General features: G+C 37.7%; 1 protein-coding gene across 2 annotated transcripts; it reads left to right on the forward strand.

The window, feature by feature from the left end:
- Positions 1 to 17,194: 17,194 nt before the first annotated feature.
- LOC118747069 (pupal cuticle protein G1A-like) lies at positions 17,195 to 17,872 on the forward strand. 2 transcript variants are annotated; one of them, XM_036481060.1, is made up of 2 exons: positions 17,195 to 17,746; positions 17,798 to 17,872. In XM_036481060.1, the coding sequence occupies exons 1-2, from the start codon at positions 17,195 to 17,197 to the stop codon at positions 17,870 to 17,872; spliced, it is 627 nt and encodes a 208-aa protein (XP_036336953.1). The 2 variants fall into 2 exon arrangements, with proteins under 2 accessions (XP_036336953.1, XP_036336952.1); XM_036481059.1 differs by having other exon boundaries at positions 17,195 to 17,872.
- The last annotated feature ends 5,497 nt before the right edge of the window (positions 17,873 to 23,369 follow it).

Below are 23,369 nucleotides of genomic sequence, written 5' to 3' on the forward strand. Positions count from 1 at the left end.
TGTTCATGTTCATGTGCATGTGCATGTTCATGTGCATGTTCATGTGCATGTTCATGTGCATGTGCATGTTCATGTGCATGTTCATGTGCATGTTCATGTTCATGTTCATGTTCATGTGCATGTTCATGTTCATGTTCATGTTCATGTGCATGTTCATGTGCGTGTTCATGTGCATGTTCATGTTCATGTTCGTGTGCTTGTTCATGTTCATGTTCCTGTTCGTGTGCATGTTCATGTGCATGTTCATGTGCATGTTCATGTTCATGTTCGTGTGCATGTTCACGTGCATGTTCATGTGCATGTTCATGTTCGTGTTCATGTTCATGTTCCTGTTCATGTTCGTGTTCATGTTCATGTTCATGTTCATGTTCATGTGCATGTTCATGTTCATGTTCATGTTCATGTTCGTGTTCATGTTCGTGTTCATGTTCATGTGCATGTGCATGTTCATGTTCATGTTCGTGTTCATGTTCGTGTTCATGTTCATGTTCATGTGCATGTTCATGTGCATGTGCATGTTCATGTTCATGTTCATGTTCATGTTCATGTTCGTGTTCATGTTCATGTTCATGTTCATGTGCATGTTCGTGTGCATGTTCATGTGCATGTTCATGTTCGTGTTCATGTTCGTGTTCATGTTCATGTTTATGTTCATGTTCAAGTGCATGTTCATGTGCATGTTCATGTGCATGTTCATATGCATGTTCATGTGCATGTTCGTGTTCATGTTCATGTTCATGTTCATGTTCATGTTCATGTTCAGGTTCATGTTCATGTTCATGTTCATGTTCGTGTTCATGTTCGTGTTCATGTTCGTGTTCATGTTCGTGTTCATGTTCATGTTCATGTGCATGTTCATCTTCAGTTTCATCTTCATCTTCATATTCACCTTCGTCTTCATATTTATCTTTTCCTTTATCCTGATCTATATCTTCATTCTTTTCTCCATTTACGTATTTACCCCCACCATTGTTATTAGGTTAGGTAGTTAAATTTTGCTTCCTCTTTTTCTTTATATTGTTTCTTTAGTGATATCATGTCATGTGTTGAAATTGGGTGTGGTGAGTTGCAGTGTGGTGGAATTGGGTGTGGGAGTTACGGTGTTATGAATTCAGGTGTGGTGGTCTTAAGAGGTGTGGTGAATTTAGTTGTGGTGAGCTGTGGTGTGGTGAATTAAGGTGTGGTGAGTTAAGGTGTGGTGAGAAAGTTGGGGTGTGGTGAATTAAGGTGTGGTAGATTAAGGTGTGGTGAGTTAAGATGTGGTGAGAAAGTTGGGGTGCGGTGAGTTAAAGTGTGGTGGATTTAGGTGTGGTGAATTAAGGTGTGGTGAATTTAGGTGTGGGGAGTGAAGTAGTGGTGGATTTAGGTGTGGGGAGTTAAGGTGTGGTGAATTAATGTGTAGCGAACTCAGGTGGAGTAAGTTTTTAAGCGGAGGTGAGGTGAGTTGAGGTGAGTTAAGTTAAGTTAAGGGGTTAAGTTAAGATAAGTTATCTTTATCCTTATCTTCATATTCATCTTCATCTTCTTCCTCGTCTTGGTCTTCATCTTCTTCTTCATCTTTATCCTTTCCTTTATCCTGATCTAAATATGTCCATTATTTTCTTCATTTACATATTCACCCCCACCATTGTTATTAGGTTAGGTATTTAAATTTTCCTTCCTCTTTGTCTTTATGTTTAGGTTTCTTTACTTTTATTTTAATTTCTGTATTTATCCCTTTCTTCTTCTCCATACTCAACTTTACCTTCTTCCTTTTTTGAGTCTAATCTATTCATGTACATACATACATACATCTTATTCCTAAACTGCTGCTTAGCACGTTTCTTTAATTCACTATCAATATTAAAGCATACATTTAGGAGGCATTTCCGCCCCAACCATGTACATGTATGGCATTGGTATTGGTGTGACTTTTGAATTGATTTTTTCGCTCTATTTTAAACTAATTTGAAATTTTAAAAAAATTGCCTGCACATCAGCATCAAAATACCTTTCTAATGATATATAATTGTTTATACCTTAGAAGTACAGTTTAGCCGTAAAAGGGGTGTAAAGGAAACATGATTGCCTATTTATATAATTGATTAAAAATGTTAAAACAGATTGCAACCCTCCTCCTGGCTTACTTAAAATTTTTTTGTTTGGTACCCATAATGTAATATTTAATTTATCTTATCAATTAAATTAAACAAAATTTTTCAAACAGTTGGCAACCATCCTCAAAAATTTTGTCGGCTATAAGCCTTCTTAAACCGATTGCAATAAAACCGCAATAGTTTTATTATACTCGTATATGGGGCGTTCCATACCAACACGGGTTCACACATTATGTGTTTGATTTGTTTAAAATTTTTAGGGTTGATGCTTAAACATAAATAATAAATAAATATGAAATTTGAACTTGATAAATACATTTTTATAAACTTTACAGCACAGCAACAAAAACAAATCGATTTAATAGTTTTCCAAATATCTCGAGAACGCAGCAAGGAAAAAATTAAAAAAAATCACACATGCACACATAAAAATTCTCTATGGAAATAAATATTTAAAACAATTTTTTGTCCTATACATACAACATTTTTTGAAAAAAAAAATTGTTTTTGAAACTATGCCATCTCAAAAAAAAATTGAAAAAAATCGCAATGGAAGCTCTGAGTATTGCGCAATATTTAAATATAGTATTAGCACTCTACAATAATTTGAGTTATGAATTTTTTTTACACCGAAGTTGAGTAAAATGAGTACAATACAAATTTACAAATTTTTGTATTTTTTTAGAATTTTTTTGAGTATGCAGTCTTGTAGCCCATTAGTACAACAAGGTTTTAAGCTACCGCAAAATTGCGTTCATTTTTAACATTTTTTATGCTGACGGCTTTTTGCACTTTTTTCTTATGGAAGAAAATGCGCAAAAGCGTTTTCAAAGAAAATTAACACCAGTTTTGCCATCTATTAAAACTTGCACTTTATTGTGCTACAATTTAATGGGCTAAAAAACTGCATACTAAAAAAATCAAAAAGTTTTTAAACTTGTAATGTACTCAACTTCGGTGTAAAAAAAATTCATAACTCAAATAACTTCAACTCATATTTTCAAAAACTAATTTTTTTATCAAAAAATTTGTATGTTTATGAAAAATTGTTCAAGAAAAAAAGTTTAAAGATATTTCTTTTCATCGAGAATTTTGAGGTGCGTATGTGTGACTTTTTCAAATTTTTTCCTCGCCCCGTTCACGAGACATTTGGAAAAGTTTTAAATCGATTTGTTTTTGTTTTTGTGCTGTAAAGTTTTTAAAAATGTGTTAAACAAGCTCAAATTTCATATTTATTTATTATTTATGTTTATGCATCAACCCAAAAAATTTCAAACAAATCATAAAACACATGAAGTGTGAACCCCGTCCGTTTAAAAAAACCTGACCTCTAATTTTAACTTTTTTTAAGATAGCTCGATATTTCTCTATCTATCCAGTTTACAAATACTTATATGTAAAGTTGAGAAGCTAATATATAGGGTATGCGAACGTATACATACATAACTATGTATGTAATTTCCAAACCATTATTGTTTCTAGTTGCTTCACTGGGTCCTCCTCACACATCTCCCTCTTGATTATCGCCCAACTTTTCGTTTTGCTTCTATTGTTCTTTTTCGTATTATTATTGTATCCAATTACAAATGAAGTTTAGTGTGTGAATGAATAAAAGTAGAAAAGTCAATTATAAACAAGAAGATGTTGAAGTCCTTCTTAGCCTACTAGCACACCCAGCAGAAAAGTATACTAGTTCCCAGCAGATGAATAGTTACCAGTTCGCTTTGAAACTCATCTAGTTTGTCTAAGAAATGGTTTAGACGGGCACAGCGCAAAAAAAGAGGAAAAAGAAAAAGTACATAGAGGTCAACAGAAAGAAACTGAAAATTCTAGCGATCGTCTGAAGCCAGCGTTTCAATCATACGATAGAACTTTATGGGGAGTGACATTATCACATTTGATAAAGTTTTAAAGCCGCTAATGCAGCCGCTAATTTAGTAATTTTTAGTACTTTCTAGTAGTAGTAGTAGTATCCTTCTTCGATTTGTGTAACTGCAAGCGTGACATAGGGAATCTACGGTGGAGTGCAATAAGGCTTGCGGAAATAACGCCCATGGGCTTTATTTGCAAAAAAAAAGAGAAATAATGCCCGCGGGCGTTATTTCCATTGCGAAAGAGCAACAATGGCCGCGGGATTTATTTCGCAAAGAAAAGGAAATAACGCTCGCTTGATTTATTTCATAAAAAAGGAAATAAAGCCCGTGAGTAGGATTTTCTCTGGCTTTATTTTACTGAAACATTCCAGTTATGTATACAGGCATACATTTGCATAAAATGGAACGTATTTTAAACGAACTGCTCTCTATTTTTGCATACAGTGTAGTTATTTTGTTTCTGGCAATCGCTTTGCGCTCCTTACAGCTTAACCCGCGTTACTTTGCCTCTCCATCGACTGTTCTTTTCCACGATTCGCGTGGGCTGCCGGCAGGTCTGCCTCTGCCGATTAGGGAATTTTATTCTAAGGCAATTTTTCTAATACTGTGACCTTCTTTGTGCAAAGTGTGGCCAATTCCACTTTCATTTTGTCTATGAATCCAGATGTCAAAGGGCTCAATGTTAGCTTTTCTGAGAAACTGCTCATTTGGGGTTTTAGGCTAAAAAATTGGAGTATCATCCTAAGTGGAATGTTTACGTAAACTTGCAGGTGCCGGATCATTACAGTTCTGGCTTTCCATATAGAAAAGCCATACAGCAGTATCGAGGTCCGTGGCATGGTACTTGTCAGAACGTTGTCAACTTCATCCACTTATCTTGATAATGGAGCAACTATCTGAATTTTAGGCGCCCTACTGGTGGCCGTAAGCGGCTTGATAACTTAAGCCGTTGGCCCATAGAGGGTATATCCGCCTCCTCGAGAGCCCCAGCAAGTTATCCTCGTCGGCTGAATCTGCCAAGGGTGTGCCAGTACTACGTCTGTAAGTACTTCGTGGATGCTGAAAGTATCATCTTATACCTCACCTAGATTTAATTGAATTAGTTTTGCTTCAAAATAACATGCGGATTTGTTGGATAACCTCAATATTTCAGATCCGTCTACAATCTTTATTTTCAAGAAACTATACAAACCATTTATGGTTCTAATATCGCTATAAAGACACTAGTCAGTCCTCAGAAACAAGTAGACTCTACAATATGCACCTAAACACTGACGCTTCCTGTCTCACCGCGATTTCCGACTCTTTATCTTCGTCACTTGCACCTTGCTTTCGCTTCATTGCATTGCCGTACACTACACTAATTTTCAACTATCGCAACGTTCGCGTTGATGACCGCGCCACCGTAACGACCAAGGCTATAAAATGCGCTTTCTTAGCTAATTGGAATTGAAACATAAATTAAAAGTCGGAAACAGAAACATATTCGCCAACGCTACAACAACTACAAAAAAGGAAAACCTAGCAAGAGTACTATCACACTTTGTGGGAGTGCAACTTCAAATAGTGGAAATACCTACTATTTACTATTCGAATAAGTTGCTGTGTATGTGCGCGCCAGGACATAACGAAATGTCTCATTTTACTCCTTGCTATCCGTTGTGGGTTCTTTCACACTCAACTTTGTGCTTTGATACTTCAGCAGTCAGCTGTGGTGGTCGGCGTCACGTTGCAACTTTTGTGGTAATGTGCGAACATTACTATTACCCAACTACTGTTTTTATTTTCATTTTATTGTTGTTGTTTTCGTGGTTGCACAATAAATGCCCGGCTAGCCTGCACTGCTAGCGCGCTTGTCGTTACGTCGCTTGCTTCGTTGATTCGTCTTTTGCTGTTGTCAGAAGATTAACTGTTGGCAATAATTTCGCTACGCTTTCGCATTGTTTTATATAGTTTTTGTTTTTGTTTGTTCTTATTATATACTTTAAGGCGCTGTAGCCATGTGTGTTGGTTAATATTTCATTTAGTGGCTAGTTTAGTTTGTATTGTTTTTGTATGTACATGTTGGCAACGTTGAAGTGCGACTGTCAAAGATGAATGTGGGAGCAATAAGCCTTTGATTGGTTTCGATATAAAAATTTACTGCTCAAGCGTTTCCCAGCAGTTACCCGACTCGGCAAAGGTGAGTGTGTTACAGAAGTTACCCTGTGGAGAAAATCTCTAGCTCTGAACTGGTGCGCTTCCAGTACATTTAGACCCAGTACTGGTTCGCGATAAATATCTGTTGCATGCAAACAATTGGAGAATATAACACGGCGATGTTCTAGGAAGTGTCAATTGCCCCCCGCTGCATATGTTTTCCGGTTAGCGACAAGTTTCGCGCACTTGTTGACGTAAAAATATTTCATATCATACGTCAAGAAAACCGATACCGATTCGAAAATTGTCGCTAATTGGTTACAGAATCTGTCGCTAACTGGTTACAGAGTCTGCCTACAAAAATGATATCGTCCGATTCAGCTGGAACAAAAATGCTTCAAACAAGTAAGAGTTTCTCTGTATTATAGCCTCGAACAGACATATATACATCTTTCATTTGAATCAGTATTAAAAGCTCTATTGGCTCCTACATTCGGGTTTTGATAGGCGAGTCTCCTCTGAACCGTTTTTTCCATATTTTTGGCCTAAGTGCGCTTTTATTCGAAACCTAAATGTTTCGGTACCGAATATCGAGAGTATTGGATACTTAAAAGTATTGACTCAGCACATCACTACTGCTGTCATCTCGACTGTGACGTCAGCAAAACAGCTGATTCTGTCAAATTCACTGACAGCCGATTAGCGGTATTGCCATCGGCGCCACCTTCTGTATTCTCTCCACCGTGGTTTAAGACTTTAGATACTAATAGATTTCTAATGAAAAAAGTGAAATAAAATAGTTTTTCCAAAGTACCACATTTCGCTGATTTTGAACTGGTGGGGATCTGGTTATCGTTTTCGGCGATAAAGATCTACATAGTACGGAACTAGAAATTTGATTCACTACTTCGCGGTTTCCCTGTAGGGTATATGCATATGTGTGTTTATATGTAGATTTGTTTGTACAATCTTGCATGTTCCTTGGCGAAAATCGTATGACAGAATAATTAAGTGTATACCAAGATAATTACTTTATAAGAGCATTTCAAGTATCTGTATTAAGTTCGTTGGAGATAAGAGTGGATTTTAAAATATATATACATATATATATATATATACATATACAAAATCGTACATATGTATGAATATACATATACTTTGGGTTTCGGCTCCTCAAACTTTTTTGGGAAAACTGTTAATTCAAGAGGAAATTCAAAAGTCAAAAAGTTGGAAATTATTGCCATTTTTTTGGAATTTTCTGCCATTTTTTTATTCTAAACAACAAGCTAACATGCGTATGGTTTTTCTACTGGGATATTTGGCACATAAAAAATTTAGATGTCAAAGAAAAATTAAGAAAACACAGTTAACGCTTCTAAGCACTTAATTAAATTTTTTTATATTTTACTACAGAAACACTTGGCAACTCACAATTGCAAAATCAATGAAAGTTTTATGACTTTGTAGTCAAACAATAAATAATATTGGCTGGCAGCAATTTAGTGCAAGGCATCTGAAACTTTTTTTCTGCTAGGCAGGAAACGAATGCGTTTTTACGGTTAACAGTATCTGAGTGTAGTATTTTGCGGAAGATTTACGGGGCTTTGCGACGGTACCGCAGACGATGGAACGATGAGCTGTATAGTTTTAGAGCAACATGGACATTGTGCAGAGAATTAAAATACAGCGACTTGGCCATGTCAATCCTAATTTTAATCTTAATCTTCATCTAACTTTTAATCACAATCTTAATTTAAAATTTAATCATAATCTAAAATTTAATCTTAATCTTAATCTTCATCCAAATCTTGATCTTGATCCTAATCCTAATCTTAATCTTAGTTCTCAATCTTTGTCTTAACGTTAACTTTAATCCTAATCTTAGTACAAATTTAAATCTTAATCTTGATCTTGATCTTCTAATCTTAATCGCGGCCTTAATTTTAATCTTAATATTGATTTTAATCGTAATCCCAATCTAAATCTTAATCTTGATTTTAATCTTAATCTCAGTCTTAGCCGCAACCTCAACAGAAATCTTAATCTTAATCCTAATTTTTATCTTAATCTTAATTTTAATCTTAATCTAAATCTTGATATTGATCCTAATCTTAATCTTTATGGTAATCTTAATATTAAAACATTACGAAACCTTAAGAACCGATTCAAAGTTATTACAAATGAATACCAACGCGTTATACATATATGTATATGTGACACGTAAAGTTAAAAGGGACCTACGCTCAGAAAAAATGATTTCGAGAAAAACGACTTTGAAGTTTACCAAGTTGATTTTGATGCTTCTGAACGCTTTAATGGATTGAAACTCGTTACTCGGGGGTTTTTGGTGTCGCTGATTACGAATCCGATGGTCGTTTTTAAAAATTCAAAATGGCGGATCCAATATGGCGGAAAAAAATTAAAATTTGTTCGGATTCATGTGAAACTCAAAAATATCGTTGACACCGAACTTTGAAAAACTAACATCGGATTCGTAATCAGCGACCCCGAAAACCCCCGAGTAACGAGTTTCAAGGGAATTAAATTAATTTCAGAATAGTTTGTCAGATTTGATTTTTTTTGTAGTTTTTTTTTTTTGTGAAAGTACCTAACTTTGTGAAATTGTGAAAAAACTAATGCAGCTAGAAAGCTGCGGTTTATTGCATTGGAAAGAGCGGCCCGTTTACTATAAGAGTCGATGAAAAAGTGAAAACCGATTTTTTCTGACCGTAGGTCCCTTTCAACTTTACGTGTCAAATATACATTTTTTAAAGCTTTTCCGTAATTTCTTATCTATAGTTAAGATAACCAATCTCTTGATTCATTTATCTCGATTTGAACTTTCCCCGTACCAGGCAATTAACTATGGCCCACACATACATACATACATATATACACATACATACATACATATATACACACTTAAGTCGTAATGGAAAACATCAGTATGTGTGGGTGTATCCTTTTACAGTGTGTGTGTTTATATGTAGGTGTTTCTTACATATCCAATGTGTATAAATGTAGGAATGTACGTACATAGATTATAAGACAGCAAGCAATTCTTTGTCTTTGACTCCGCCATAAATGCATCTAGTTTTGTTTTATTGTTCATGCGGGAACATAACGTCGATTCCATTACTTGGCTTGATTTAATTTGATGAGAGAATTGGGTACTCGCATTCGATTGCAATGTATGTAGAGCGTTGGCAAATGTTGGGACCCAGCAAGAATTTGGATCAACTTAGTGACGTAAAAGTACTTACTGATATCATTTGTACTGAAATTTAAAAGAACAAGAAAGTGTTTGGCCGACATATTTATAGAGATGTTTTTTTTAGTAGCTCTCTCATGGCAGAAGTACAGTCGGAGGTTTGACAATGAATTCCAAGGGCCAACCGCTGCTAACAAAATCATTTTTGGATGTGGACTTGCACCTGGGTCCTACCAAAAGTAATGTTGGTAAACAATTTTTTTCCTACAGGGTCAAAACATCTACGAATTGTGTTAGTAAAACACAATTGGTTTTTATTATTTTTGTACACTACTAACGGCATACAATATAAGTCACTTTTGGCTATATGTATTTTTATATTATTTGTGGCTTGGCTTACTTAGATATTTGGCAGTGGGAGATTCCAACTTGATGCAGGACAAGTGAAGAGTTTAGTTTTAAATCTTATTCACTAAAAGCTTTCCTTTAAATTCTGTGAAACAAACGAGATTTGTTCTTTATATACTGGTAGCCTTGTAGCACTATCGATTTAACAGACTTTGGCCCTAAAACAGTCACGATGAAAATAGTTATTTGCGAAGAATAGAAAATATGTATCTCAAAACGTTTTAGCAACCTTGAAAACGGCTTGTCAATAAACCTACTGAAGTCCACCATTGTCCCATTTACCAAAAGAAGGAAAGTCAACTTTACTAGATCCACCTTCGCTGGGACAGAACCTGAGTTCTCATAAGAGGCGAAGTATATAGGGATAGCTCTGAACAAAAGGTTCAGTTGGAACTCGCATCTCTCGAATGTTACAATCATGGCTACAAGTGCGTTGAATGCCTGTCAGAGACTTCGTGGTAAAACACCCAAACTAACGTATTTGTCCTTAAATAAGGTAGTAAAACTCGTTACGCGGTGCCACATTTAGCAACTGCACCGACTGGTCCGCGTTACCATAACAGGAGCTATGCGCACCTGTTGGAGATCTTGGGTTCGCTCGGAGGTTCTCAAGTCATTCCTGGATCATCCCCGAGTTATCCTTTTACAAACCGTACAAGGTCAGAATTCTTGAAAGTGACTGCTTAAAAGCGATAATAACTATGATTGACAAAGGGTCCTAAGTATGGTATACCGAAAGATCGAATATGGACGGCGTAGGTAATTTGGAGGCGTTCTTGGACCATATTTCAACCAAGTCTGCCAATGGGCACATACCCAACGATATTCCCGGCATAAGTATTCGTAGAAGAGCAAATGTGGCCAGAATAAATGATATGTCGCATAGTCAGGCAGGGTTAAAGGACTTAGACTCTTTTAAAACGGCATCAAGGCTTGTGGACAGCTCTAAACCTCTTCTGAACTACTTGGGAGCCCACAATAGCATAACGCTGCGTAACCTAAACAAATTTTTGGTAGGCTTTGGTTTGTTTTGGTAGGAAATTAAATTTGTCCGTGGCAACCTTGATCGATATAATGATGGTCAATAGATTCCCCAATTGCCTATTTGTTGCTCCATACCAATATTATATTAATGTTTCTTCCATACAGCGAATTATTGGACTCCACTATGCACTTAGAGATGTGAAGTCCACGGCTCTCGAGGACTTTAGACCTATTTCGTCTGCACATTTTAATGAACTGTTTAGTGCAAGAGTTATCTCACGCGACAACAATGTGGAGGATAAAATACCAATTACCTGCCCACTTTCAAGGTTAAGAACAATAAAAAGGAATACTCATCGGATTTGTGGACCTGTGCCTTCCGAGTTTCAACTTCACTAATAACAACAAAAACTTTTTTGCACTACTACTTAGAACCAACTTGGACTATGATCGACCCCAACCCAGGTAGGATAATCACTTATGTTATACTGGCGAATCCAAGGCAGACCAATGCGCTTCTAGTATTTGAGGTGCATGATAATTTAACAAAACACGATTCAGTATTCAGAAAGTAAAGTGACAAACAAACAAATCTACCTACACTCTGACATCAGATTGGCGCTCCTCGCCCTGAAAATGTACGTTGGGTCACTTTAAAGTTTTTGTGTGACCGACTTCATCTTTTCGTACTCATCACATCAAGGAGCCGCTTCAATCCATGGTCATTGGAGCGGCAGAAATTCTCGCCAAGAAACATCCTGCTGGGATATAAAGCTGCATACTTAGATTTTTGGTAAGAATAAAAAAAAAATTGATGCTGTAAAGTTTTTTGAATTTTTCAAATTTTTCTACAAAGTTGGAAATTTGCACTTATATGGTTTTGGTAAGATAATGGGCTGCATTTTTTATAAATAAAACTGGTCAAAATATCGTGTCTCTATTATTTTTCACATGACTGTATATGTATGCCGGTCTGTTCAAATAGATCGCCCCTGGTTGCAGTAGCAAGGTGCCCCGCTCCACCTCTTAATATTAATCTAATCTAATAATCACAAATTTCACTTTCTTTCTTAGCTACAGCCATTGCAGAAAATTACATCAAATATTGCATTATTTGTAAACAAGCCAATACACCAACAACAAAAGTCATTAAATGACACTTCCTCAGAAAGAAGAAAGTAAAAAAAAAAATCAAAAACTCTGCAAGAAAGGCAAGCCAAAAACAGTTTCATATGAAATTCCATGCTGAGCATTGAGGGAAGAAGGAAAGTGAATGGGCGGGGGCTAAATTAATTTCCTACTGCAATATTTTGGCGCAATTTTTTTGTAGAGGGTGAACGCCTCTGCTCTAAGGTCCACTACGCTACTTTACAAGCAATTCCATTTACCGATTTGTTTTTCGTGTTTCTTCTTGTTTTTGTTTTCTGTTTTTTTTTTGTGCGCTGTGACAATTTCATTATGCGACGCTTAATTTCTCCCGTTGCCCATTGGAAAACTTTTCGACTCGAACTTGCGCCACCCATTTTCATTTAGTCGATAATGATGTTGTTATTATTTTCATTATTATTTTTTTTTACTTTTTTACTTTCTTGTTTATGTTTTTATTGCGCATTTGTTTTTGTTTGTTTCAATAAATTTATTTTCATTGTAATGTTTGTTGCCATTTACTTGGAGTTTTTCTAACTTGCCTCGATGACTTTCCACTTCGGCAAGTTCACAATGCAAATGCGCGGGGTGAGGGTGTATGTATGTCTGTATGTAATTATATGCAAGATTTTTTACTTTACTAGGGCGTGAGCCTATGTTTATTTAGATTTTTTTTGTTTTACTTGTACTTTTACTTTTTATTCGGTTTCTATTTTGTAGTTCAATTTCCTTCAAACTTTGTTGAAATTGTATATTATGAGTATTGCAGCAATACCCGCGCCATATCTCGTTTTGTTTTGTTAAAATTTCTCATATTTATTCAGTTGTTGTTTAAGCATACTAATACATACAAGAGTATCTATGTCATACATATGTAGGTGTTGAGCGCTGTTTAAGTCCACTCGCTCTCCAGCGTCCGTCGAAAACTCATTAAAACTTTTTTACAGCCCATTTAAAAGCAATTTGTAAATTGTGAAACTTGCGCTGGCCGTTGAAAAAATTTATTTCATTTGCAATATTGTTGCATTTTTTTCATAATTGTTTTCTATATTGTTTTTTTTTTCATTATCCTTGCTGGCGTTGGCAAAAGTTTCACTTCATTTATATTACTGATGACGTAGAGTTTACTCACCGAAAGTTTACTTGACTATGAAAAATTATTATGAAGTGGCAGCAGCAAAGTATTACATACATATGTATGAACTATCGGAACTCTAATAAATGAAAAAATAAAGAATTAGTGGCAACCGCTGATATTAAATTGTCGAGTGCTATCTCCTAAGCTGTTAATCAGATATTTCTCCAAAAGCTTTAAACAATTAGTTTACGATTTTTTTACTAAATAGAAACGTACGTACAGTAGACCGTATTGCGTTATCCTTCTTCTTCTGCCTCTGGCGCTTACGAATGATTCATACTATACTCTATGAGTGCCAGGAGGAGGCACATTCTTCTATATTGTCAGTATAGTGTCTGCTATCCCGAATGAAGCTCCGTTATCTCTCCCAAACTATTAAAAAACCATGATCCAATATGCTTGAGATGTCTTGGCTGGACAGCTTGCCATTTGACATAGGAAGTGGTGAATCCATTCCTCTGCAGAAGGAGCTTGTGCGGTATACGGGGCATTGGTGGTATGGAACAGTGTCCGGCAATGAAGCCGGTAACAGCTCTTAAAGATGCAGATTTGTTTAGTGTCAGTAATTCTTCAGTACGACTCCTATTGGGTATCAGCCAGTAGAATATTGAGATGCCACAGTCGTTCCGATTGCTTAAAAGTTTATTAGTAAGGGCTGCGTTGTATTTTCCAACCTCCAACTCTTTAGTAGAGCAGAAATCTGTGCTAGTAGCAAGTTATCCGCTTCGCTAATATGCATTTCCCAGCTGTGTCTAGCTATCTCATCAGTTATTTCGTTCCCTTCCATGTTGCTATGTCCAGGAGCCCAAAAGAGAGAGGGTCTGACGTACCTCCGTGAAGCCAGTGATGCCCGACATTTCCGAACTACTTTCGAGTTTACTACCTTGGAACTTTATGTTTTCGATGAACTCCTGGCTGTCAAGGAATATGGTGACGTTCACTGACATATGTACATTGACTTACTATAACGTATGACGCAAGTCACCTGAAAGGCACCGCAGTTATCAGGCAGGCGATATGATTGCCGTATCTGAAAGTCGTTGGAGTACAGGCCCGAGTCGTCTCCTTTTTCCGTCCTTGAGTCATCGGTGAAGATAGAAATGTCAACACTTACCGAGAGTTGGCCGACTTCCCAATCTTCCTATTTGAAAAATGTATGAGAAAGAAAATCTCTTTCAACATATAAGTCTGCCTTGATACCTTTACGCCGTCAACTATTTATTACCCTCAAGACCACTGCGTGCTCGTAATTGGTCTGTTTTGGTTTCCTTCGTTTAAGGGCCCCTGTTGCGGCTGTTCGTGTTATTCTTAAAAAAATTTGATTGGGCTTGAAACCTAGCGCCGTAAGTAGCCAAATATTCTGATTTTCACAAAATCATTTTTTCGGCCATCGCTCTTTTTTTTTTATTTATTACGAAAAAAAAATTCACATTAAATGGTGATAAGGCGGATTAAGCGGTGGTAAGTAGACAGTTGCAAAAGTTTATTCGAAAAATCTAGGAACACGTAACCAAGTTACCTTGTGGTGGCTTTTAAGTCATTACGGTTTTGACGGCAACGAAAGGGCCGTTAGACTTGCAAAATGTGAACTCAATGAAGCCTCTGTGGTCCTAAGTATTTCTGTGCTCCATTCAAGGGATATCCGGCAGACCTTCTAAGAAGATTGGATGACTCACAGGTTGGAGACCACTAGCGTATGTCAAAGGGTAAAAGAAATTCTAAGAGATTTATAACTCTCTTTCGCGGATTCCATTGTAGCTCAGAGCTTAATTAGAATAAATCACTATACAACCGAAGCCAAACACAAAATACATTGGAATTGCAGTGGGAAGAGAACTTTCGTGCAAACTCAATTTGGAGGAGCGGATGGCGAAGACCTCAGCAGCATTGATAGTTACATGTAAGAAGACATTGGGCTGTACTTGGGTTATTTGGCCTACTCTTTCATATTGGATATATACGGCTACTGTTAGGGTAAAACTGTTAGGGTAAAGGGTATTAGCGTGGAGAACAGCGACGAAAAATACGACTTGCATAAAAAGACTGTAGAGGCTTAATGGGAATAATGGTTGCCTTGAGGAAAAGACCGACAGCGGAACACCCACAATATTATACAAGTCATCGGCGGACCTAGTAGCTAAGAACACAGCGAATGGCGCGAGACTTTATGCCTCGGGTCAACTTGGATTCACGACGTGCGGTCACAGTGGTACAATGAATAGACAATGGGATCCAGCAGCTGAGTTTCGAAAGGATTCTGGAAGTTACAATAGAGCTCGATAGTTGGCGTAAGAGTACGGAAATGGGAGATGATGCGTCGAACATTTCCACGGAAGGCTCCTTAAGCAACTAGACCATTGTAATATTTTTAAAGCAAAAATTTGGCAAGAAGGAAAGAAACCCGTTCACTTCTATTATGTCACAGTATAAAGAAAAGGTGTTGAAGGTAACGAAAAAGCTCCTCTGAAACAGCCAAACATTCTAGTTAGGAGGAGCTGTAATGATTTGAGCTTATGCAACTGGCCCCTTAGCTTTCACCCATCAAAATGTCTGTAATGATTCCTAGTTTCTCTTTAGGGATACCCATGAGTAGCCTGTAAAATTTTAGATTATACGCTCCTAGTAAGCTTTTAGCTTAACGAAGATCCGTCGTGGTACGCCAGTGCAGTCAAGTTAGTTTTGGTATTTTCCTATCCAATCGCCTCCCTTATCGTTTTGTGACCTACCGAAAGATGGGACTCAGTCATTCTGCTTAACTGATCGGCTTCGTTATTTTCTTCTACTCCCATGTGTCCTGGTACTCCTGGGCCTGGGCATTAAGCTTCTCCACACACGTGATGACCACTGAGGATTTCACCACGAATGATGAGAGACCCTTGTGTGCCACTTGACTATGATTTAAAAGTAGGATCCTCCCCCTTCGATAATTCCTGCGAAGGCTAATCTTTGCGCACAGACTGATAGCATAGACTTCCGCTTGGTTGTTGCTTAAAAAGGTTCCCAGGGATAGCCACAGCTTCAGTCTGGGGCCACATGCACCTATGCCACTACCCTCAGGAGTCTTAGAGCTGTCTGCCTTCCATGGTTGTATGCTCGTAGGGACTGCTGCGCGTAAGTATAAACTTTAGATTTTCTTTCGAAAATTACTACTCCATGGACATCATCTCTGGTGAGCAGAAATAGTGGAAAACACACGCCAGACATTAAATATTGGTGAGGGTACATGGTGTACATCCATCCTTCGCGCGGATTTTTAGGATTTGCCCGCTAGACGTTTGCATACCGTTAGCCTCTACATGAATCCTGCACAGGAGTTTGGAGTCCAGAATGATTCCCAGCTACTTTACTTCTGTGGCAACGCCGTCCGCGACCTCATCCAAGGTTAAGTTTTCCATCCTTTTGAGCGCTCTTTTTTGGTGTAGGGGACTATGGATGTCTTAGTAGAAACTGCAGATTGCGGCCTAATGACTTAGAGGGTTGATTGATCATCCGAAAGCATTGCAAAAGTAGTAAGTAGAAAAGCAGAAACCTGTTTAGTAGAAAGAAGACTATGAACGAATTTGAAAGACACAATTTGTTTATACTTTTTACTTTAGCAGTACTTGCCATACTGACCAACAGTCTTGGTAGGTAGGTGTTGTCGGTCATTGGGCCAAATTGACTGATCGCGCATGGCCGTGAACGAGGTGTTTGAACAGATTTGTAGCTGGCAAAATTGATTAGTTATGCTACTACCATTCAAGCGGCGATACAAATGACAAGTGCACGCACGAGCTGGTAAAATGTGGGAAAGGTAATGCGAAATAAATGAAGGCAATAAACATATATCAATACATGCCTATGTACATACATATAAGTACGAGTATAAAGAAATGCAAGATTACTTAATTGCCATTCCTTTTATTCGATAAATGTGTAACATTGAAAAAATTTACTTTGATTTATTACGAAGTGTGCCAAAAGAGTAAGCAAAAAAAAAGTTGCAAAAAGTATTGTCCGAAGTCAAATTCAACCAGTTTTGCTGAGAAATAGAGCATTTAGTATTGTTAACTTCAACCTAAAAAACCATTTGGAACTGAATAATTCATGCAATCACTATAAAACGCCCACTGCGCATTGGCAACAGCATCAGTTTCAATTATAACGGCTTATTTGCAACACATACGAATATTTAAAACTTCAACGCATTTCATTCAAAATGGCATTCAAAGTCGTACTACTCTCAACTCTACTGGCTGTTGCTAGCGCCGGCGTTTTGCAACCCATCACCTATGCACATGTCGCCAACCCTGCGGTGGATGCTGTTGCTTCGACACACCAAAATGTGGTACGTTCCTTCGACGGTACTGTCTCCCACTATTCGAAGAACGTTGAGACACCCTACTCCAGCGTACACAAATCCGACACACGCATCAGCAATAATGTCTATACACCAGCTGTAGCCAAGACGGTCACCTATGCTGCTCCATCGCAGACGGTTTATGAGCATCATGAGGCCGCACCCGCTGTCTATGCTCACCCAGAACCGCAGCCAACCGCTGCTGTTTACACTCATGCCGCGCCTGTGACCAAAACGGTCAGCTATGCTGCACCTGTTGTGGCCAAAACTTTGACTTACGCAGCACCAGCTCCTGTATATGCTGCCCCAGCTGTCGCCAAAACCATCAGCTATGCTGCCCCAGCTCCTGTCTACCATCAGCATGCTGCTCCGGCTGTGGCCACTACCACCTACAATCATGGACCAGCTGCCGCCAGCTACACTCATAATTCGCCCGGTGTTTCTGCCTACGGTTCCAGCCAGACTGTGCACTATTCGCCCGCCGAGATGGTGTCGCACATGAGCTTCGATGGTTTTGGCACCCACTGGGGATTCTAAGTCGTTGATGAATGAAGCTTTGTGGAAGCTTAAGACTGTGCTGTGACTGTTAATAAGGTTAACATGATTTCAAGAGAATGGAGTTCACTTTATTGTTTGTGTGTTTTTGTTGTTTTTTGTTTTTAATTTTCCTACTCATTTGTTATGCCACTACCATTGTGCCACTTATCATGCAGTTATTAACCAATTATTATTATTATCTTCACAAACGCTATTCATTTTCCTTGTTTAGTTAGCAAATAAAAACAATTTAAGCAAAAAAATTCTGCTCTCGACTTTATCTTTAGATTCAACAAACCAGCCATGCAATCAGCTATAAACAAATCATAAAATTGCTATTGCCTTAGGAGTAGGAAAATAAAAAGTATTAATGGTAAATCCTTTTAGCCATTCTGGCAAACCATCTCCAAATGGGTTAAGTGTTCTTGCGGTACATTAAAAGATTGTGTGCGGTACAGTGTTCAAAGGTGCAATGAAATTTATTTAACCAAACTTTATTCGCATGAGTGGTGTTATTTTGCATTTAATGAAAAGGAAAATGAAAGCGAAGACCATTGTTATTAACCCTTTCAGGAAAAAGAGAAACATGCTTTTGAAAAAGTTTTTCCGCTCGTAAGTAAGCTGTGAACCATTTTAAAGTTTTCTGTTTTTTTAATGTGCCAAACTTTTACTTGAATATTTTTATCATAAAATCTTACAACTAAATATTCTTAGAAAAATTTACACCAAAAATTAATTAAAAAAATCGGTTATCGAAAATAATAAATCTTTGGACAAAAGTACACTAAGAAACAAATTATTTAGATAAAAAGTTTTTTTGCAAAAAAAAGTTTTTGGGAGCAACAGTAATTTTCAGAAAATATGTCTTTCCTGGAAATAATTATCTTGTCTATAAAAAAATATTTTTTTGAAAATAAAAAACTTTTTAGAACAGAATATTTTTACTAAAAGCCAAGAAATTGTATTTTAAGGCGAACATTTTGAGGAAACTGAATTGTAAGAAATAATTTCGTCCTTTTCCTTAAAGAAACAAGTTTTTACCCACTTCATATTTTTAATAGTAGGCTTATGGTCCTGTAAGGGGTTTATATCAATAAATGCAGTAAACGTTATCGATAAACCTATAAGTTATGCTAGCAATAAAATTGTCGTTTGTAATAGTGAAAACAAATATCGCAATACATACAATATCTATTATCGATAAATTTAATCGCTAAAAGAACAGCTAAATGTATGGGTAAAACATCAGTCAGCAAATTGGCAACATTTTCAGTAAATATATAGAACAACGTTTCGATAAATCAGCTGATGCAATATCGATAAATATATTGATTGCTTTATCAAAAATCTTACGCATTATTTTATACACAAGGCTATTGGTATTATATTGTTGTTGTTCACAATCGTTCTCTTCACCAAAAGAAGGATACCACAATATTTACCACAAGAATACGAGCCATACTAATGGAAGAAGAAGCTCGAGGGAGTGACTTGCAACTAAGATATAAATATTTTAATGTAGCTTTAAAATTTAATATAACTTTTACTGGTGTTGATTACAAGGAAGTGTGGTCCTGTGTAAGTATTTATTATTTTTGCAGGGAAATTGTGGGTGGGAGGAAAAACAAAACAAAGCCAAGGCGTCCGCCATGGTTACTCATTGTACTTAAGCATAGGCGTAGCCAGAATGAAATTTAGGAGGGGGGCTCGACCCTATTAAGCTGGCATTTCAGGGTACTATTTTATATATATATAAGGAAACTTTGAAAGTTAAGGGGGGGGGGGAGGCTCGAGCACCCCCCTGCCCCTACCTGGCTACGCACATGTACTTAAGGCTTAGATAAAGGATTGAGGGGGATACGGAAAGACGCCAGGTAGTCGAAAAACATTATTTTTGATCCTATATTACCAGAATATTTTAAGAATCTGATTTGCTTTACGAGAAAATGAGAATGCAGCTCGTTTATTCTCAATACATCCGATGCAAAAAAGTCCTTTCTCAGTTTGGCGACGGCCGAACAGCTGCAAAGAAAATGTTCTGTAATAACCTTATCGTCCAAACAAGATGTACTTATTTACCGGGTCGGCGATGATATCTATGACAAGACTCGAGTTGTCATCAATATTATTCGTGTTCTTCTGACCTCCCTAGGCCGTTTTTCTGATGCTATTGCTATCAGTATGGGTGTGTACTGCACAAATTCGTGAGCATAAAGATTGCGAAGTTCGGCGTTACTTGGGGTTTTAAATTTACCGTCGTCAAAACTTAAAGACAAAATGTTACCGAAAGTATCCTTCTACTTCAAGTTCGGTATACTGATGAATCTTAATTAGATAATGGCCGGGGCAGCGCCAAGGACTCTCAATGGCTACCTCACTAAACTCTTAAAGTTGTACCAACTTAGCAAGATAGGACCTTCTTCACTGACGGACTGCAGGTTTTGTGTGGTAGCGGAATAAACGCCACATCATATACTTTTATTATGACATTTTGAACGTATTTTGGGCCAAGGCCTCTTAAGCGCATAATTTAACAAATAGCCTAAGTTGCAATGATTTTTGAAATGATTAGCACAATAGATCTATGCATATAGGCCGCAGTGCAATTATTCCCCAGATAAAAATAATTTCAATTGACAAACAGAACCGCGTAATACATATCAAAGCTCTGCAAATATCATGTTTTATGGCGTTAACCGTACAACAGTGCCCATTGGTGTTATACGAATAATAAATTTCATTACTTTACCGGCCCTTATAGACCCTGGATATCTTTATCGAGTGTTGAGACTTTGAGTGTAATGAGTGTAGGACATTGTTTGGATCCTTAACATCCTGCTAATTACCACAAAAAATCATGTGTGAAGGAGAAGAAATGTCCGGCATTAACTGCTGCCGCACGGAAAACATCCTGCGCTCTGAGATTGGGTAAACAATGAATGCGTCGAGGATTAATGGGCGACTACAATTGTTGTTGTTGTTATCGTAGCGGCAATACTAAGGCCTGCCTGAATCGGTTGGTCTATCAAGCGTTGTCGCCAAGCTTAACTAGCCCATGACCATGGCTTATGAAACCTGCTTTCTTGACGGGTTGTGACTGAAAGGAGAGGGATGTCAGCTGAGTGGGTTTCACGGGAAATTGAAGAGGTAACCACGTGTGGGGAACCTTCACGAGCCCGAAATGTGTTGGGTATGTCGTAGTCGACTATATCCAGATCTTAGATGCGTAAAAGTTTCGAGGATAGGTGGCGGTTGAACTCCAATTACGACATTCAAGGAGCGTGCGTAGATGTCGCTGATGGCTTGTCGGTAAATTATCGAGTCCAGTGTTTGAGTAATGTATGCCTGGATTTGGTCTTGTAAATTTACAGACATAACACTTTCCGCCAAGCCTTCGTCTTTGTTCTTTGCCTAAAAAGATCAGCCACTCATTTTACAGTTAAATTTTCTGTTTACAATTTGTTGTTAATCATTCCACTGTGCACATAATGCACTTGCCAGATAATGCAATTCCGCATTCGTATTCTCCAGTTCGTGCGAAAATCTCAACTCAAATCATCGACATTATTTACCCTTCCAATGTGGCAAAAGCAAAGAGAACCAACTCGGCTACGTGATTTCTGCTGCAACAACTTAAAAATCGGACATTGCCAGCAACGTGCTGAGCATACAGAAAAGTCAACAGCTTCAAGGAAAGCACACACGACGCACATAAGAACGTAAGCCAAAAGCAAGAATAAGAACAAGAAAAAGAATAAGAAGAAGAGGAAGAGGAAGAAGCATGCCTTGCCCATGGCAGGCGTCATAAAGACATTCCAATGTACATAGTTTGTTGGTAGTTGCACGAAGTGCTCATAAAAATGTGCAATGAGCAATGCAATACTACTCGCCTACAACAACAACAACAAAAGAGTAAGGAGTGAAGGGGGAAATGTTGAAGTACGCGTAACTAGAGTGGGCGCTTTTCATGCGTGCAATATGACACACCTTTGACTCCTGCCGCATCTCCGCTAAAAGCAATTCCAATGCCTTTGATGCAGCAACTTTTCGTTGTTGGCGTTGTCAAAAATGTACGATTTGATTTCCAAGTGAATGGTTTTCAATTTCCAATAAAGAAATTTGTTTGTAAAATTCAAATTGATTTATAAAATTGTTGTAATTGAATGTTTGCACACATTTAATGTAAAGTGTCATTCGCCAGCAATAAATCAATGTGACGGTGCTTCCTTTATCACCAGTTTGCTCTCTCTAATATTTTTACTTCTTGCTTGCTACTACTGTGACGCTTCTTAAGCTGCTTTACAGGTACATACATAATGGCACCTTGTCGATTTGGGTAGTTATAATTTATGCAAATTTTTTGGCCTTACCTTTTTCACTCTTCCTTTTTTGTAATAACTGGAGTCATTAGTTTCCGAAATTTTTTTGCACCCACTCACACGCATTTCATAGTAACTACTAAAGGCTTCGCTGTTAGCTTGCGCATGAAGCGATGTCTGCCTTGAGGCGGCATTAGGGGGGTTTTCTTGCGAATTATTTTTAATGTCATATTTTAAATGGTGCCGCCGTTTTGCGAGCACTTATCATTTTAATGGGAAATCAATACGAACTAAATGGCCAGAATGCGCCGTGGAAGAAAGTGTTTACGGCGGAAAGAAAACCATTTCTGTGAGGAGGGGGATTTTATTAGTGTTAAATAATGTACATACATACTTCACCGATTTCAATAGGGAAAAGGATTTTAAAAGAGAGACTTTAGGAAATGTCTCCTTTGGAAGTAAAAATGAATTTTAGAAAAACGCAGAACCGTTTTCCTATCATCTGTGTATAGTTGGTTTGATAGGGAAACCTAGTGAGCATTAGGCAGAAATTGAACGATTCTTTACCTGTGGAGGGTTTGGGATTAATGCAGATAAAACGGATATGTTACTTTTTATAAGAAACTAAAAGATTCCTGTGTGGACAGTCCTTCAATTGAACAGTACCAAACTCACACTGACGAAAGACCGCACCAAGTACCTTGGGATAATCCTGTACTGTAAACTGCAGTGGAAGTGCAATGTGGACAACGGAGTGAAAACAGCGAGTGATTCGCTCTACGCATGCAAAAGATGCTGGGTGTTACTTGAAGCCTATCCCCTGCACTAAAGTACTGGTGCTACTGGTGGTGGACCGCAACAGAAAGCAGTACTTATCTTAAGCCAATGGAGAGTGTTCAACGTCTCTCATTATTGTGTAAAACAGGAGCAATGAAAACAGCTCCAACGGTTGCGCTACAAAAAATACGCAATATACCACCTATCGACCTTGCGGCAAGGAGCTTTGCGGCTAAGTCCGCGGGAAGACTGGATCAATAGCCAAAGGATACGTAGTTACAAGGACATTACAGGAAACGAAATAGTAGATGAGATTGCCAAGGGCGAAATACCCACAGATCTAGAATAAGAGAATAATATTCCAAAATCTCTAAAGACCTTTCTTACCAGATAGACGAGGG

Source organism: Rhagoletis pomonella, unplaced genomic scaffold (genome assembly GCF_013731165.1).
Source record: "Rhagoletis pomonella isolate Grant_MI unplaced genomic scaffold, Rhpom_1.0 Rhpom_scaffold_00011, whole genome shotgun sequence".
NCBI classification, from domain to species: Eukaryota; Metazoa; Arthropoda; class Insecta; order Diptera; family Tephritidae; genus Rhagoletis; species Rhagoletis pomonella.

What these genes read in the sequence shown, in the direction of transcription:
- LOC118747069 (XM_036481059.1), top strand. Translation starts at nt 17,195, where the DNA reads ATGGCATTCAAAGTCGTACTACTCTCAACTCTACTGGCTGTTGCTAGC.